The 14700-nt window shown below is 40.4% G+C and overlaps 1 protein-coding gene across 3 annotated transcripts; it reads right to left on the reverse strand.

Moving 5' to 3' along the window:
• Positions 1 to 1964: 1964 nt before the first annotated feature.
• Positions 1965 to 14700, reverse strand: LOC308331282 (transmembrane protein 50B). Of its 3 annotated transcripts, XR_013965571.1 has the most exons (8): positions 14609 to 14700; positions 12581 to 12816; positions 9768 to 9880; positions 8801 to 8868; positions 8616 to 8708; positions 6867 to 6924; positions 2183 to 6752; positions 1965 to 2149 (listed from the first exon to the last, which is right to left on the reverse strand). XR_013965571.1 is itself a non-coding variant. In XM_080786642.1 (7 exons), the coding sequence occupies exons 2-7, from the start codon at positions 12677 to 12679 to the stop codon at positions 6707 to 6709; spliced, it is 477 nt and encodes a 158-aa protein (XP_080642768.1). In that variant the 5' UTR covers positions 12680 to 12816; positions 14609 to 14700; the 3' UTR covers positions 1965 to 6706. The 3 variants fall into 3 exon arrangements, 2 of the variants coding, with proteins under 2 accessions (XP_080642768.1, XP_080642769.1); XM_080786642.1 differs by having other exon boundaries at positions 1965 to 6752; XM_080786643.1 differs by having other exon boundaries at positions 1965 to 6752; positions 12581 to 12838; positions 14609 to 14691.

Raw genomic sequence — 14700 nt, forward strand, 5'->3', positions numbered from 1 at the left:
AACAGGCAGGACATCTGTGACACAGGTTATGAACTGACAATGAGTGTTTGTACTGAGTCCAGTTTTATAGTGAGCAGGTTGATTGGAGAAGTGTTCACTGCTGGGCTGATTAGGTAGTTGACAGGTGTGTAAATGGAACTGGGTGTGCTGGAATGGGATATGGGAGGCCAGTGTGGAGACTGAGGGAGAGACAGAATGTGACAGAGTTGCATTTTATGTATGAAATGTGCTATATAAATAAAGTTTACACCACTGACTGTCCCTCCATATAAAATAAAGGCGAAAGTCACAAAAGAAAATTGATCAGTTACAATTCCAGACTATGAAGAATCATTTAATAAAGGAATACTTCCAGATTCAGTTAAAGATTAGCTACAAGAATTGTGATATTAAAAGTTAAATGCTCGTCATATGACATAACAGAGAGGAATGGGCCGGACCCTGCGCGCTAAATACAACACATTTAGCAGGGCACTGCAGGGAGTTGAACCCCGTTCCGGTAAACCAGAAGTACGACACCAGTGCCTTAGCTTTTGTGTATTCAACTGATATAATATACCATACAGAGGAGAAATGTGCACACAGCAGACGAACTGAAGTTCCATGATGTTTATTTCGAACGGAGTACAGCATACAGCAACAGCATAGAGAATCACGCCAGCCAGCAGAGCTGGCTCACGCGTACAAGGCTTGCGCCTCCGACTGACTGATAGTATTTTAGGACACATTTTAAACATTTCACATTGGTCTTGGGGGTCGACATGTAGTGCATATTATTAGCAGCAAAGCCTTTGATCAACCACTCTGTCCCTTCAGGTCAACAAACCCCTTTTGTCATGCCAATAGCCACCGGAATTAGTCTGCTTCTCCTCCCGAGAAGGCCGACACCCACGTAGCAGCTGATTACAGCTGATAAACAAAAATATGTCTGACTGTCTGTAGCCTGTATGTAAATTACACAATTGAGTGAATTGACACAAGGCATTGCAACCTTGTATAATTATGGGATCCAATATTCTTCAAACTATTTGGGTTTTCTTTTTTCAAAATTTCAAAAAACATGGGCTATAACCCATGGTTTTTTTTCATACGGCATACTATGGCACGCCGTTTTTCATCATTTTTGAGGATTTGAAAAAAATGAAAAAAAACGATGGGTTATAGCCCATGTTTTTTGAAATTTTGGAAAAAAAAGTTAGCCTCGTTTCTCATCATTTTGGACCATGGGCTATAGCCCATATCGTACGGCATACTATACCGCGCCGTTTTTCATCATTTTTGATGATTTGATAAAAATGAAAAAAACGATGGGTTATAGCCCATGTTTTTTGAAATTTTGGAAAAAAAAAGTTGTCAGAAGGGAAGCCATTGAGGGTTAAATGGGTCTTAATGCTTCCAACTAGAGTATAATTATTAATGTAACTGTCCACAACAAAGAAAATATATGACGTGGAACTTTGTTAGAACATGGAAGTGGCTGACGTCACAGCTCAAATAAACAATACAGAGCCGGATCTCTAACATGGCAGTGTACTCGGTGGTCTAGTCATCTAACTTTGAGTCCTAACGTCATAACTTTGCCTGTTCAAATAATAGTGCTGTGTCTGAGATGGTTTTTTTCTTGTTTGTTATTATGTTCTTGTTGTGTTTGTTTTTTGTCCTCATTTGTTACTTGTTTATAAATATACTTTATAAAGAAAAAGGATAATTAATCATGCAATAAAGCCACCAGATTAATTACCCTGCAGTTTATCCCTTTAACATCAGATCAGATTCATGTTCCTAATCACATTAGATCAGTGGAGAAAATGAGTTTGCTTGGGACCCAAACTAGTGGAAATAGCAGAGCAAAAGACATACATTTGCATCAATTTGGGGGTCCTTGGCATTAAAATGTTATTTAGAACCACAGAGAAAAAAAATGTATGTATGTAAACCCGGAAATAAACACCACCACCACCAAATACAAGCTCAAATTTATTTGCAGAGGATCACATAACAGGTATTCAACATTTGCCCATCATAAAGTAAAATAGGCCTACAGGAAAAAGGAGAGTGAACAAGAAGGGGATTAGGAGTTAGGACTCGAGTCCTACAAAAAAAAGCCTGCAGAGAAAGAAACACTCCATGGATCATTAAATGACTTCCCCTAATCCCCTTGTATCTCCTCCGAGAGGTGTACGTGTCTCGTCATGCCGATGACTTCATTCATGGGACACCGCGGGAGCGTCTTGTCACTAGACCCATTCTGCTCTCACCATAATCCCTTTTGAAAATGGTCTTCCCTTTGTAAAGACAAACGAAATGCATCGTCGCTGTCGGGCACAAACCTTGTAGCTCCATATTTATTTAGTTTTCATAAATGAATGCCCTATTTTATACTTTACATGATAGTGTCACGCTAGTGTAACAACAATATCTGACCTACAAGGTCAGGAGGACCCCCTTCAAAATGAGATGTTACATAAATGATCAAATAAATTCTGACTACCGACATGCACAGAATAGGGATGCCAGGTTGAAAGTATAGTTAACCAATGAGATATATTATTAACAAGAGCAAGCACCATTATCCTGCACTGTATTTCATGTATAATTATCTCAACAGGGGTCTTTTAGTTTCCTTTCAGTGACTTCAAATTGCAGAGTGGGTTGCAGCAAAAAAAAACAGTGGAGTTGAACACTGCTGAACACGATAACCAGGTGCTGCAAGTGATATTTTTCTGAAAAAGCAAGTGTTAAAGAGATCTATATTCCATTAGTACTTGTTGCATTATATATAGTGTTTGTTCAGTGACAGGGGTCTCCTCATCTCTCCAACTCTTTAATAAACACAATTTGCGAGTGCGGATACCAATTTCATCCAATCAGATGAGAGAAGTCACACCGGATACAGGAAAGACAAGTGAAATTGTGGGGTACTCTCTGTCGATTGGATACAATTGGTCTCCTGACCTGAAATTGTATTTTCTGTTTACTAAAGATTGGAGAGACCCCCGTTATTAAACAGTTAAACACTATATTATAGCAAACAATGATTACTACAGAACGATTAACCTTTTAACCAAACAAAGCCAATTTACTTTGTCATACAAGAAATAACAGAAACAGCAGATCTGCAAGCTCATGGCAACGCATTGTGATGCAACATGTGAGCTTTCAGATCTGCCATCTTTGAAAATATTAGAAAATGACGACCAAAATATAGAGACAGCAGGTTGAACGATCATGGAATGTACACATGAAAGTCTCTCGCTTCTCACTAGTTTTCCGCCAGTGGTTCTCAACACTTTCAGGCCACGATTCCCCAAATAATTATATTTGAACTGGGGACACCCCTCCCTGACGAGGAGTTGGAATTGTAGGAGTTGATGCTTTGAATTTTGTTTGACTATAGGTTCCACAGATATTGTGAAAATAGCAGATCTAGAACTCACAACGCCTTTCTTTGCCTTTCTCATTATTTGACGATAACTTTTGATGCAGTAATGGGATTCTTTTCTTTTATGTAGTAAAAAGGTCTTAAGTCCTTACATTTTCAGTTAACTGTCATCTGGGGGAAACCTTACTAGATTGAAGAAGCTTGCTTCAACTCGTTTCACAAACTACTTCAATCTGGGATCACTGTAGCCCAATCGATACACTGTAGCCCAAGCTACTTGGCAGGTGATTGGAAGATCCCACCATAACTGCCGCTGATTGGTCTGAACCATAGTTGGTTCGGTTCATCGCTACTGCAGCAGTGATTCCAGTGTGTTGCTGTGTTGTGAATCAATACCTCCCCCATCTGGCAGAGTCAGGTTAATCTGGGACCCCCCAAAAGAAAATCTTCTGGGGATCCCGACCCACAGGTTGAGAACCACTGGTCTACTGGACGTAACTAGGAGGCGCACTGAATACAGCAATAGCTTGAAACAGCTGCTTGCTACAATCTCTACCGATCGAAAAACATCTTTCCCTTTTCTAGTACTAGTCCCTTTTCTATTACAGGAAGGCCTGTTGGTTGCAGAAAATCAAAATACTAGCAGCTTGAGATGAGGGCTGACCTACAACTTAGTGGAAAACAATTTCTTCAGGGCACCCCGGTGCCCAAACCTATTTGTTGCGCTGAACACATAACTTGCAATGTCTTGGGTTTTAAAATCCACCCAAGGACCTGTGTTAAATATCATCCCTTCTCTCTCCACTGTTCCCGTCTAAAGACAAAGAAAGTCCTTGAAAATTATGTTACAAAGAAAAATAATATCATTTTTCAACCTGAGACAAAACAACAGAGTCCTTACCTACAAATAAGAAACTAAGCAGAATACATATTGGACTTATAGAGAACAACTTGCTACAACACTAGTCTAGTAGGTTCAGTATACTCCAGTGCACAAATCAACAGCTGACATTAAAGCTGAAATCCATAACTGTGTGTGAGTGTGTGTGTGTGTGTGTATAAAATGTCTCCTCTTCTATTGAGACATTTAGATCCTATCAACCGCTACTGGTTGATAAGAGACTGGTATGAAGTTGTCCCTTATAGCTCAATAGTAGAAAATATTGGCGCTTGCCCGGGTTCAAATCCCCACGTAGTAGTACATGACATGAAAGCTATGGGTTGCAGCTTAAATAAAGAATAAAAAAATTAACGTCTGTGCTCTTCTCATTCTACCGTAATCACAAATACATCCACATGTATTTACACAAATAAATTAGCCCATTTCTAGGAAAAGGATAAATTCTCGTAGCAAAAACAACATTAGGGACTTAAGCCCTATTCAAAATCGTAAAGAAAATAAAATAATAAAATTGCAGTTCTATAAGCTCACAATACCTCAAAATGTTAACCTTCTGTTATTTTGCCGTTCTACAAGCTCTGCAGAGTGTTGCAAGCTTGTAGATCTGTTACATTTGTATATTTGGAACTTTTGCGCCTATATCGACATGCCCAAATTAGGGACGCCATGGTCAAAGTGGTTAACTGAAGTGGAATCTTGTCTTTCTGGGACATTACAGTACACAGTACTCTACTTATAACCTGGACAATTTGATCTGCAAACATGGGGAAAGAAATGAACCAATGCATCAAAGATAAAGACAAAGTTTAAATGAAGAGCGAGCTCCCTGTTCAGGCCTTGACACACCGAAGCTTACTTGTTAAGACTCATGCTGTATTCACACAAGCAGCGACAAAAGCTACACAACAGCCAAACGTGGTGAGCTACATTACTGCCGACTTGCTCGAGCCACAATGCATAAAGGAAAATGGACTAAAGAGGTTTTCCTTCCATTTACAGAATGGAGCAGGAATTGTGGGTTTGAACGTTCAAATAAAAACATGAACGACTGACTGTGTCATTGGAGCATTGACAAAAGTTGATTCCAGCTCAACTTATTTTCTGTAGTGTCAGGCATCACTTGTAGTTTCATGTCACTGTCTTCCATTGACAACAACGGTAAGACTGCATATATTAAGGTCATGTCTATAATGCATTAAGTGCATTTTGTTGTCTGTTGCTTTGTCGCAGCTAGTGTGAACATAGCATCTTTATGTTGGGTGACGTTTAAAGTTGCTCTTGGAGTGTTGGGGACTTAATATATACATATACAATATTTAAACCATATTTTAGGAGAGCCAGTATGACAGATGACAGTATGAATAATTGAATCCAGACAACCAAAGCCAACATTTGAATAAGAAATGACCACTACGTAATCAAAACTGCTACAGCTAATGGTCTCCTGGTAGAAGACTGGGTTGAGTCTATCTGTCATGAAGGATACATGACAGCCAGAGAGCACAATAGATCACAAATATCATAATATGAAAACATATTGAACATTATAATAGCCATATTGCAGGAGGCTGCAATGTTTATGGAAAAGGAAATGTTTCAGACAAACTCCAAAAGCAGTGTTCAACTCTTTGTTGAAAATAATAATAATAATAATACTACTATTACTAAACCTAACAGATAAATTGCGGGACAGATAGTGGAAGTGGCGCCACTCCACTGAGGCGAGTGATATAGTTACGCCATTGCTCAACTTATATTGATGATATTATATCGATACTGTGATATGAGACTTGTAATATGGCAAATATTATATAATATGTGTGTTATTTATTTTACCCATTTGTATACTTAAAAAAGTGTAAACTGCTGATCTAAAAGCTCACTATGCGTTGTGATGCAATGACAATCACACATTGATGACAAGGTATTTTGGTCAAACATATTTGACATGGTTTGATTTTGTCCATATGGCCCAGCCCTAGCTGCAGGTGTAAATGAAGACCAATGAAATGGTATAACTTCATCACCCACGGACTCTGTGTTTGAGAGGGCTTGCCTTGCTGTTGTGGTCCAACCCAAAACATGTTTAGATCACTGAGGAGAGGGTAGAGAAATCTTCATCCACATGAGTCATATGAAAGACCTCAACCACAGTACTTAGCTCTAGTGTTGCAATACGATAGTTTGTCAATACTGTGCAGCCCTACAACAGTATAAAGGTATAATAATATGATACTGTAGCATATGCTGGCTGAGACATCGTGTGTGTGTGTGTGTGTGTGTGTGTGTGTGTGTGTGCATGTGTGTGTGTGTGTGTATTGTTGGATTTTCAATTCAACAACAGCAGGATATAGACTGTGTGTGTGTGTGTGTGTGTGTGTGTGTGTGTAATGGATGAATTGATATGCTTCAGCATGGCCACTCTAACCCCATAAGTCTTCGGTTCGTCCAAATTTATATACGAGCGTGCTGCAGAGAAACAGAGAGAGAAAGATACAGTGTAATTGACACATGGCGTTTGGGGGAAAGACTGTTACGTGACTTTATTGCTGCTAAGTCAGTATGTTTTTTTTGTTTACTAACCTGAAGAAGATGAAAGCATTCTGAAAGAACACAGCCAGACCTGGAGCCACTTCCTTCTCTGCAAAACACATCAAATAATAATGTAAACACAAAAGAAAAAGAAAAAATATTATATTGATTATAATAAAAACCTATTTTAATGAAATTATCAAAACAGTTTGCATAACAAAGTATAAAATGGGGATAAAGTGGTTAATCTGATTAATTAATTTAATTAATCAAATAAAAACATTGAGGAAGTGTATTTGATTAATTAATTTAATTAATCAAATACACTTCCTCAATGTTTTGATTACAAAAATAAATTGACTGAATAAATAATACCAATTCGATAAGCGACAGTTGCAGCCCCAAACACATCCAACACGTATTGGTTGCAGAGAAATACTTTCTTCCCAGGAGATTGAGAGAAAGCCGAGGTCTGACAAAACTACCACCTGTCGCCGGATGAGACTATTTTAAAATGATAGCTCTGTATAGGAGCAGTTACAGAGGAGTACAACTCATCTCATCTGCCTGCTGAGAAACCAGGCAGACATTTGGAAAATCTGATCACATCCTTGGCAATGCCAACGGGAAACTTAGTTTGGCTCATGTCCCCAACATGTAAACACATCAACAATCAAATGCAAGAATAATGTCAGGACAGATGGACAAAATAAAAGACAGTAGACAAAAATCTAAACAAGTAGTAGTAGTAGTAAGTGTGGCTGCAAATAGGAGTGTTGCTGCTGTGGCCATCAATGACCATGTGGCCATCAATGACCATGTGGCCATCAATGACCATGTCGCCACCTCCGCTCATTTAAAATGTGGCGTGCCCCAAAGTCCAATTCTTGGCTCCGTTCTATTCTCCCTATATGCTTCCTCCATGGTTTAATCCAGTGTCTTACCACTGCCACTACCACCGCCGATGACACCCAGCTGTATTTTGCTTTTAAATCTTCAGACCATAGTAAGCTGTCTATAAAAAATAATAAAAAAGTAAGTAACTAGATATCCCAAATGGTTCTCCAATATGCTCTATGCACACATACCATTTGGAAAGAACTTGCCTTTTGACTTTAAAATTGTCAATACAATTTTGTTAATCACCCATCAAGCTCTCCAAGCCGGCCCCAAATTATTTAGCTGAACTACTGCGCCTCAAGGTCAATGTGACATTACGTAGGTCTTGAGACAAAGCCCTTATCAATGTCCCTACAACCAAGCTGAAAACAAAAGGTGATCAAGCTTGTGTGTAGTAGTGTAGCATGTTATGCCATGTCAGTCGATGCCTTTAGAAAGCTGCTAAAAACTACTTTGTGTCTCAAGTTTTGGTTTGTAATATCGATTATTCCCATGTATTGTTGATTTCTATGTACGGTTTAGCTGGTTTTCTTTGTAACTTATTTGTATTGTTGCTCTATGTTCTTGTTTTATTTTAGCTTATTTATTTTACAGCAACTTTTAAAACCAGGATTTTCCCAGAAAGGCGACAAGTTTGCAGGACTGGGTATATATCAGCATTGACTCACTTGGCACAACGTAGCCACCGAACAGAACAGGACTGGGTATATATCAGCATTGACTCACTTGGCACAACGTAGCCACCGAACAGAACAGGACTGGGTATATATCAGCATTGACTCACTTGGCACAACGTAGCCACCGAACAGAACAGGACTGGGTATATATCAGCATTGACTCACTTGGCACAACGTAGCCACCGAACAGAACAGGACTGGGTATATATCAGCATTGACTCACTTGGCACAACGTAGCCACCGAACAGAATCCAGATGGAAGCGATGAGAGATCCAAACATCATCATGAAACCAATGAACAGCCAGAGACGAGCTCCTATTGGACAGAGACACAGGCCAGGACGTTACACTGTGACCTGGTACTAGAACAACATTGTTACACGTACGCAGACACACAGACACACACACCTGTTCTCCCAAGGCAGCCCTCTCCGTATGTGTCTCCTCTCACCTGACCGTTAGACACAGCATTGATCCTGAGCATTAAAAACAGAGTTTGGGTTAAGTTTGTGCAGCTCTATGTGGGCGATGTATGTGATATGATCAAATTCGCCAGTCTACTTAAAGGCCCACTCATAGACTGTAAAAAATATGGACAAAGCGTTCTCCGGGTCTAACATGAACGTAAAATGAAGCCTGTCAGTCCTCGTATTGTAAGTCGCCATCTTTCTAGATCCGTTTTGGCCCAGCTGGCCATTGGCTGGCCCAGACAACGAGGCGGGACTACCCCCCTTCTTCTCCGTTGGTTTTTATTTTGACTCGAGTGGGAGGGGAATCCCGATCATAGACTGTAACGGTAGCCACGCCCCTCAGAACATTTTTTTAATAAATGGGACCATAATTTTCCAAAAAGAATATTATGACATTAGAAATGAGACTTTAAACTAGTGACTGGAAGCAGAAAGTATTCATGACCATGTTTATTAAGGTAATACAGTCTAGGTGAAGTTGGGCCCAAATACATGGACTTCTATGGGGCTATGGGTTTTTCTGGGTCCAATGACAGCGCCACAACAGGCCATTATATGAACTTTCAGGAAATCCCGATTTCCTCAGTGGCTTCACAAAATATCTGTCTGACTGCCCCCCTGGGCCCACTACACCCCTTTTGCAAACAGATCTGATTTTAATGATGTTTATGACATAAGAAACACATTCCTGGGGTTTTTGTGTGTGTGATATGTATTTTGATATATTTTAGTATTTCAAATGCCACATTGGGCTCACTTCCTTCCTGGACTACAATACATGTTGTCTCAGTAAGACAGCCCTGCCCCTCTCCACAAGGAGGGGCAGTGCACCAAAGCATTATGGTCATTGTTCTCAAGCTTGTGACCTGACTGAACTGTAATTATGGTGTGAGATGATTGCTTACATGAAGAATGCAATAGTGGAGAAGACGCCACAGGTGTGGAAGGCGTGGTTCATCTGCTCCTGACTGGGATAGCTGACTGCAGCGTCAATCATGATCCACCAGCCTGTAAAGAACTAACAGACAGTCCAGGTCAGATACGGGAAAAACGTACGCGCGTGCACACACGCACGCACACACGCAGACACACACACACACACACACCATTAAACCTGAATTATACTTTGTTTTGCGTGGCAGTGTCGTGTACTGAAAATAGCCGTGAGCTCATGGCTGAACGTGCTTTTCAGCGCGTGACTCCGCTGCACTACAGTACATCAAGCCTTTCACACTGCATGTTCCTGTGAGTCGCACACCCACACACACACACACACACACACACACACACACTGCATTTCAGCATTTGGAGCAGCTCTTATGAAGACAAAGCCCAGAGGGCTCCTGGGTGACTTCTCAAATAAAAATAACTGCACACCCATTAAATAAACAGCACTATCTGTGCTGCCTATATAATACCTCAACAACTCTTCTGTCTGGGGAAGCAGATAAAAGCCTTCACCAGGGACACTATGGATTCCCCACGACGATCATAACAAGCTGGCAAACAAGGGCCAACACATTCTGCTGAGATAATTGAGGCCTTTGAGAGAGCACTGTGATTGCTGCCGCTATAATAGCCTCAATCAGGTTCATTGAAGTTTGTTTTCGGTGCAGAAAAACACATGAAAACACATCATAGCTCTTCTGCACACGTTTAGTGTGTGAAGAGATTGTGATTAGGTGATGGGGGATGTAGATGACTAGTCATTATGTTTGCTAGTCTAGGACAGTGGCTTTCAAAATGGGGACCGCATCCTCCAAGGAAGCAGCCTTTTTTAAACAGTTTTTAAACAGAATATATCAAATGTAAATAATCTGAATAAGTCAGTCAAAATAAATCTAAATAGTTTAATCATAGCATATATAGTAGATCTACAAGCTCACAACAGTCATGATGCAATGCATTGTAAGCTTGCAGATCAGCCATTTTCTTCTTTTTTTAAGGGGCGCTAGCCCCTCCTATATTCAGCTATTACTGTAGACTTTTGTCCTACACAAAGTTCCCATTGACAATGAATGGAGACTTTGGGCTGTATTTTGCTTGTCTGAAGTACCAGGTCTTATTCCCTAACTTGAGTAAACTAAAGACCTGAAGGCGTGATCAATGCTCTTTGGCCACTCAATAGCCAAGTGGCATTGATCACGCCTCCAGGTCTTTAGTTTACTCAAGTTAGGGAATAAGACCTGGTACTTCAGACACACAAAATACAGCCCTTTATGTCATATATAGACAAGCAATTCGGCGTAGTGTTTATTTTTGTCCTACACAAACATTAAATTCCCATTGACAATGAAAGGATAATTTTACGCCATAGTGTCTGAGCAAATAGGCATAGGCCCTCATTTATCAACACGGCGTACGCCAAAATATGGCTGCTCGCCGTAATATAATTTTCCGCATGACCTTGACCTTGAACGTGCGCCCGGACAGAAATCACGTCGGGAGCTGTCGTAGGCTTTGTCCTCAGTTGTGTTTCTGTCGTAGAAAAGCGGAGCAGCATGACTGACCAGCTGACAGGCTGTCACAGGCATCTAAACATATCTATTCACTCCTAAATTGTTAATATAAAACTGTAGAAATGTCCAACTTTACAAGCAAGTTAGATGCTTAAGCCATTTACAAATCAATGAAAAGGAGAAATTAGGTCAGATGTGCCTCAAATATGACTTAAATTTTGGCAAAAGGTCAGAGCTAGAAGTTCTGGCTATTTCGGGTTCTTGGCACAGAAAAAGGTTTGGTAATGCCTGGCCTAGGACTTGAGCACAGGCCTGTAGTGAGGGCACTGCTGCAAAAACGAAGACTAAACGGTTTGCAGAACGGTGTTCAATTCTGTGCACGGTTTCCCATTTCGTACATGCATACTTTCTGCCCTCTTCTCTTTTTTTACCACCAATGAAAATGTAATATGATCCGTGAGCAAGGTTAAACTCAGCCAGCTATTATTGATGGAGAAGACATCTATGCCCACCCGCAATTATGCAGCTGATGAGTCCCGTTTGCTAACCACTTTCAACCTGGTGTCCATGTCACCATGACTCAGCTATAACCAAATAAAACAATGTGGAGTGTATATAGCATCTGTTTCAACGACTTCATTGCGACAGTAGGTCGCATCGCATTTACTATGAAAACCTGCATCTCCCTTCCATCAGTTATATATTCACCCACGCCTGGCAGTGTGCCGCGGTTTCGACTCCCGATCCCGATGGCCTTGACTGCATGTCACTCCCCCATCTCTCTCCCCATTTCCAGTCAGCCTACTGTCTGTCCCTCCATAACAAATATAAAATAAAGGTGAAAGCCACAAAAAAACATTAAAATAAAGAAGAAAGAGAGTCACCGCAACCGCGAGTTGAATTCTCCATTGTATTCGCTCAATGCCGAGCAATGTCATGATGACAATGTTGCGCTGACTGGCTCACTAGCAGTGACACATTCACACATTCAGCTGAATGAACAAAATTGGAATTGGAATAATGAATACTCAAGCAAACTGGTGGGCATGTCCACATGAAAATGTCATTTTAACAAATACTGTACACTTTAATTAATTAATGAATTAATTAATACCTGATGATCATGTTTTAGGGTGGAAGAAATAATTTTCTGGGTCCTGAACAAGAAAAACACTGAGAACGACTGGTGTAAAGTAATGCTACATTTGTAAAATGTCTCTCAATCCCATTCTCTCTCACATCCCCTTCTCTCTACTCACCAGAACTCCTGAGGAGACAGAGGCCACGGTGTTCCTCCTCTCCCCCCAGTCAATGCATTCACACTCGGGCCAGCGGAAGTTGTCCAGGAAGCCGGCCATCCTGCAGTCTTCGTCTCAGAAGCTCCACCACTGGCAGGTGACCAGCAGCCCTCGTTCCCCTCCTGGTGCCTCCGGTGGAACGCTCTGGACTGGTGCCGTGTAGATAGATACAGGCTGAGTCACTTTATTGTCAACACCTGTGAAGACAAAAGACAAGCACTGAGGACATATTAATTAACAGTTAATTGAATTAATTGATTTTATCCAAGACATTTTTGGGGCTTTTCTGCCTTCATTGATAGTATACAGTGTTGTAAGTAAGACCAGTGTTGGGCAATATTGCTCAAGAGGGGTTGCGCACGCTGTATCCGACACAACGGAAACGGACCGACATGCGGAAACAACGATTGAATGGTTAGGTTAGGGTTTGAGGTAATAATAATAAAACTTTATTTGTATAGCACCTTTCATGACATGAAATGCAGCTCAAAGTGCTTTACAGAGCAATGGAGAAAGAAAAGAAAGGCAAGGCATAAAACATTAGAATAATAGCAGTAATGCAATACAGTGATTAACAAGTAATTTAATTAGCAAGAGCAAGAGTGTAGAAGTAGGTCTTGAGCCTTTTCAATGAAAAGTTTTCAAACGGTAGCCAACAAATTCAGAGTAATATGTGCCATTTAGTAAAGTTAAGTAAGTAATATGGTATAATATTACGGTTTTGGCAGACCTTACTTTAGTCGTTACTGGGTAATGTAATAATATTACAGTAATATAGTACTACTACTTAACTAGTAACCAACACTGGGTAAGAATAAGACACAAAACAGTAGGGAGACGTGGAGCGACACGCAGCAAAGATGGTGGGGACCATTAGAGGTATGTGCCTGGACCGCTAGGCCAGAGACACCCCTGTCCTGAACAAATTGAATAAAGAATTAAAAAAAAACAATCGATTAAGAAAAAGAAGAAAAAAAAGCAGATCTACAAGCAACGTGTTGCTCTCAGCTATTTTGGCCGTATATATTTAGTGTATCACGAAAACAGGAAGAGGCAGAGCATAGAGCCCTGCGGAACTCCGGTCGACTTAGTATACAGGGATTCAGGGAGCTTTTTTTTTGCCCAAGCAGAGCGCTTTCAAAGTTGATAATAGTTAACTTTTTGGGATGTGACATGGCTGATTAAAGTTGTGTCTGCTGTCTCTCTCGATTCCTGGCTCAATACTCTGCAACATGCCAAATGTAGCCTCTTGTTATTCGACATGGCCATGGCCCATGGACATATAGGCCAAAGTATTTGTTTTGTCTCAACAGAATGGCGATAGGGGATGGGTGTGGGTTATTAACCAGTAAGCACATTAGCCGTGGCATTAAAGTATTTCCTCTGTATAAATACAGTATACTAATACAGGGCTACTGCACAATGCACGATACAGGATTGATATAATGCTGCATACTGCAGTGCTAAACATCTATTCAGATAACAGACTGGACTACACAGCAGACCTCTGACTTATTATTAACAGAATGTATAATGATAACGTGCAGGTGTTCATGGTGAACAGCTAGTTCAATACGGGCGCGTACCTATGTTAATACCAGTTCAATACCATTTGCAGAATGACAGTACATTTCAAGCACAACTCAATACAAAAAATGTTAACTGTGAGTGGACTGCTCGGTACTAAAATAAAGAAATGACTAATGTGTCCACTCCTGACATTCTTTTACAAAATAATTACTCTAGATTAATTAATCTATTCTAACAACTATAACGCAATTACTTATATTATAGTATTGTGATTTTTTTTTAATATAAAAAGCTAATGTTAGCAACCGTTAGCTTCAGTGGCATCAATCTTAAATTCAGACAAAGCAAACGAGAATAATCCCCACAGTGAGATAACGGTTATTTTCACTCACCTCCACTTCCATTAAAACACGTTATTAATAATAACACAATACACCAACATTGTAGTAGTCGTCTCACCTGCATAGGACTGCTTTCACTTTCATGTAATTCATGAAGCATCAGATGCTATTATGCTAAGCCAGCTAGTGGCGTGTTGTGGCTGGCTGGGG

The sequence above is a fragment of the Protomyctophum bolini genome (genome assembly GCF_963924005.1).
Source record: "Protomyctophum bolini genome assembly, chromosome: 16".
NCBI classification, from domain to species: Eukaryota; Metazoa; Chordata; class Actinopteri; order Myctophiformes; family Myctophidae; genus Protomyctophum; species Protomyctophum bolini.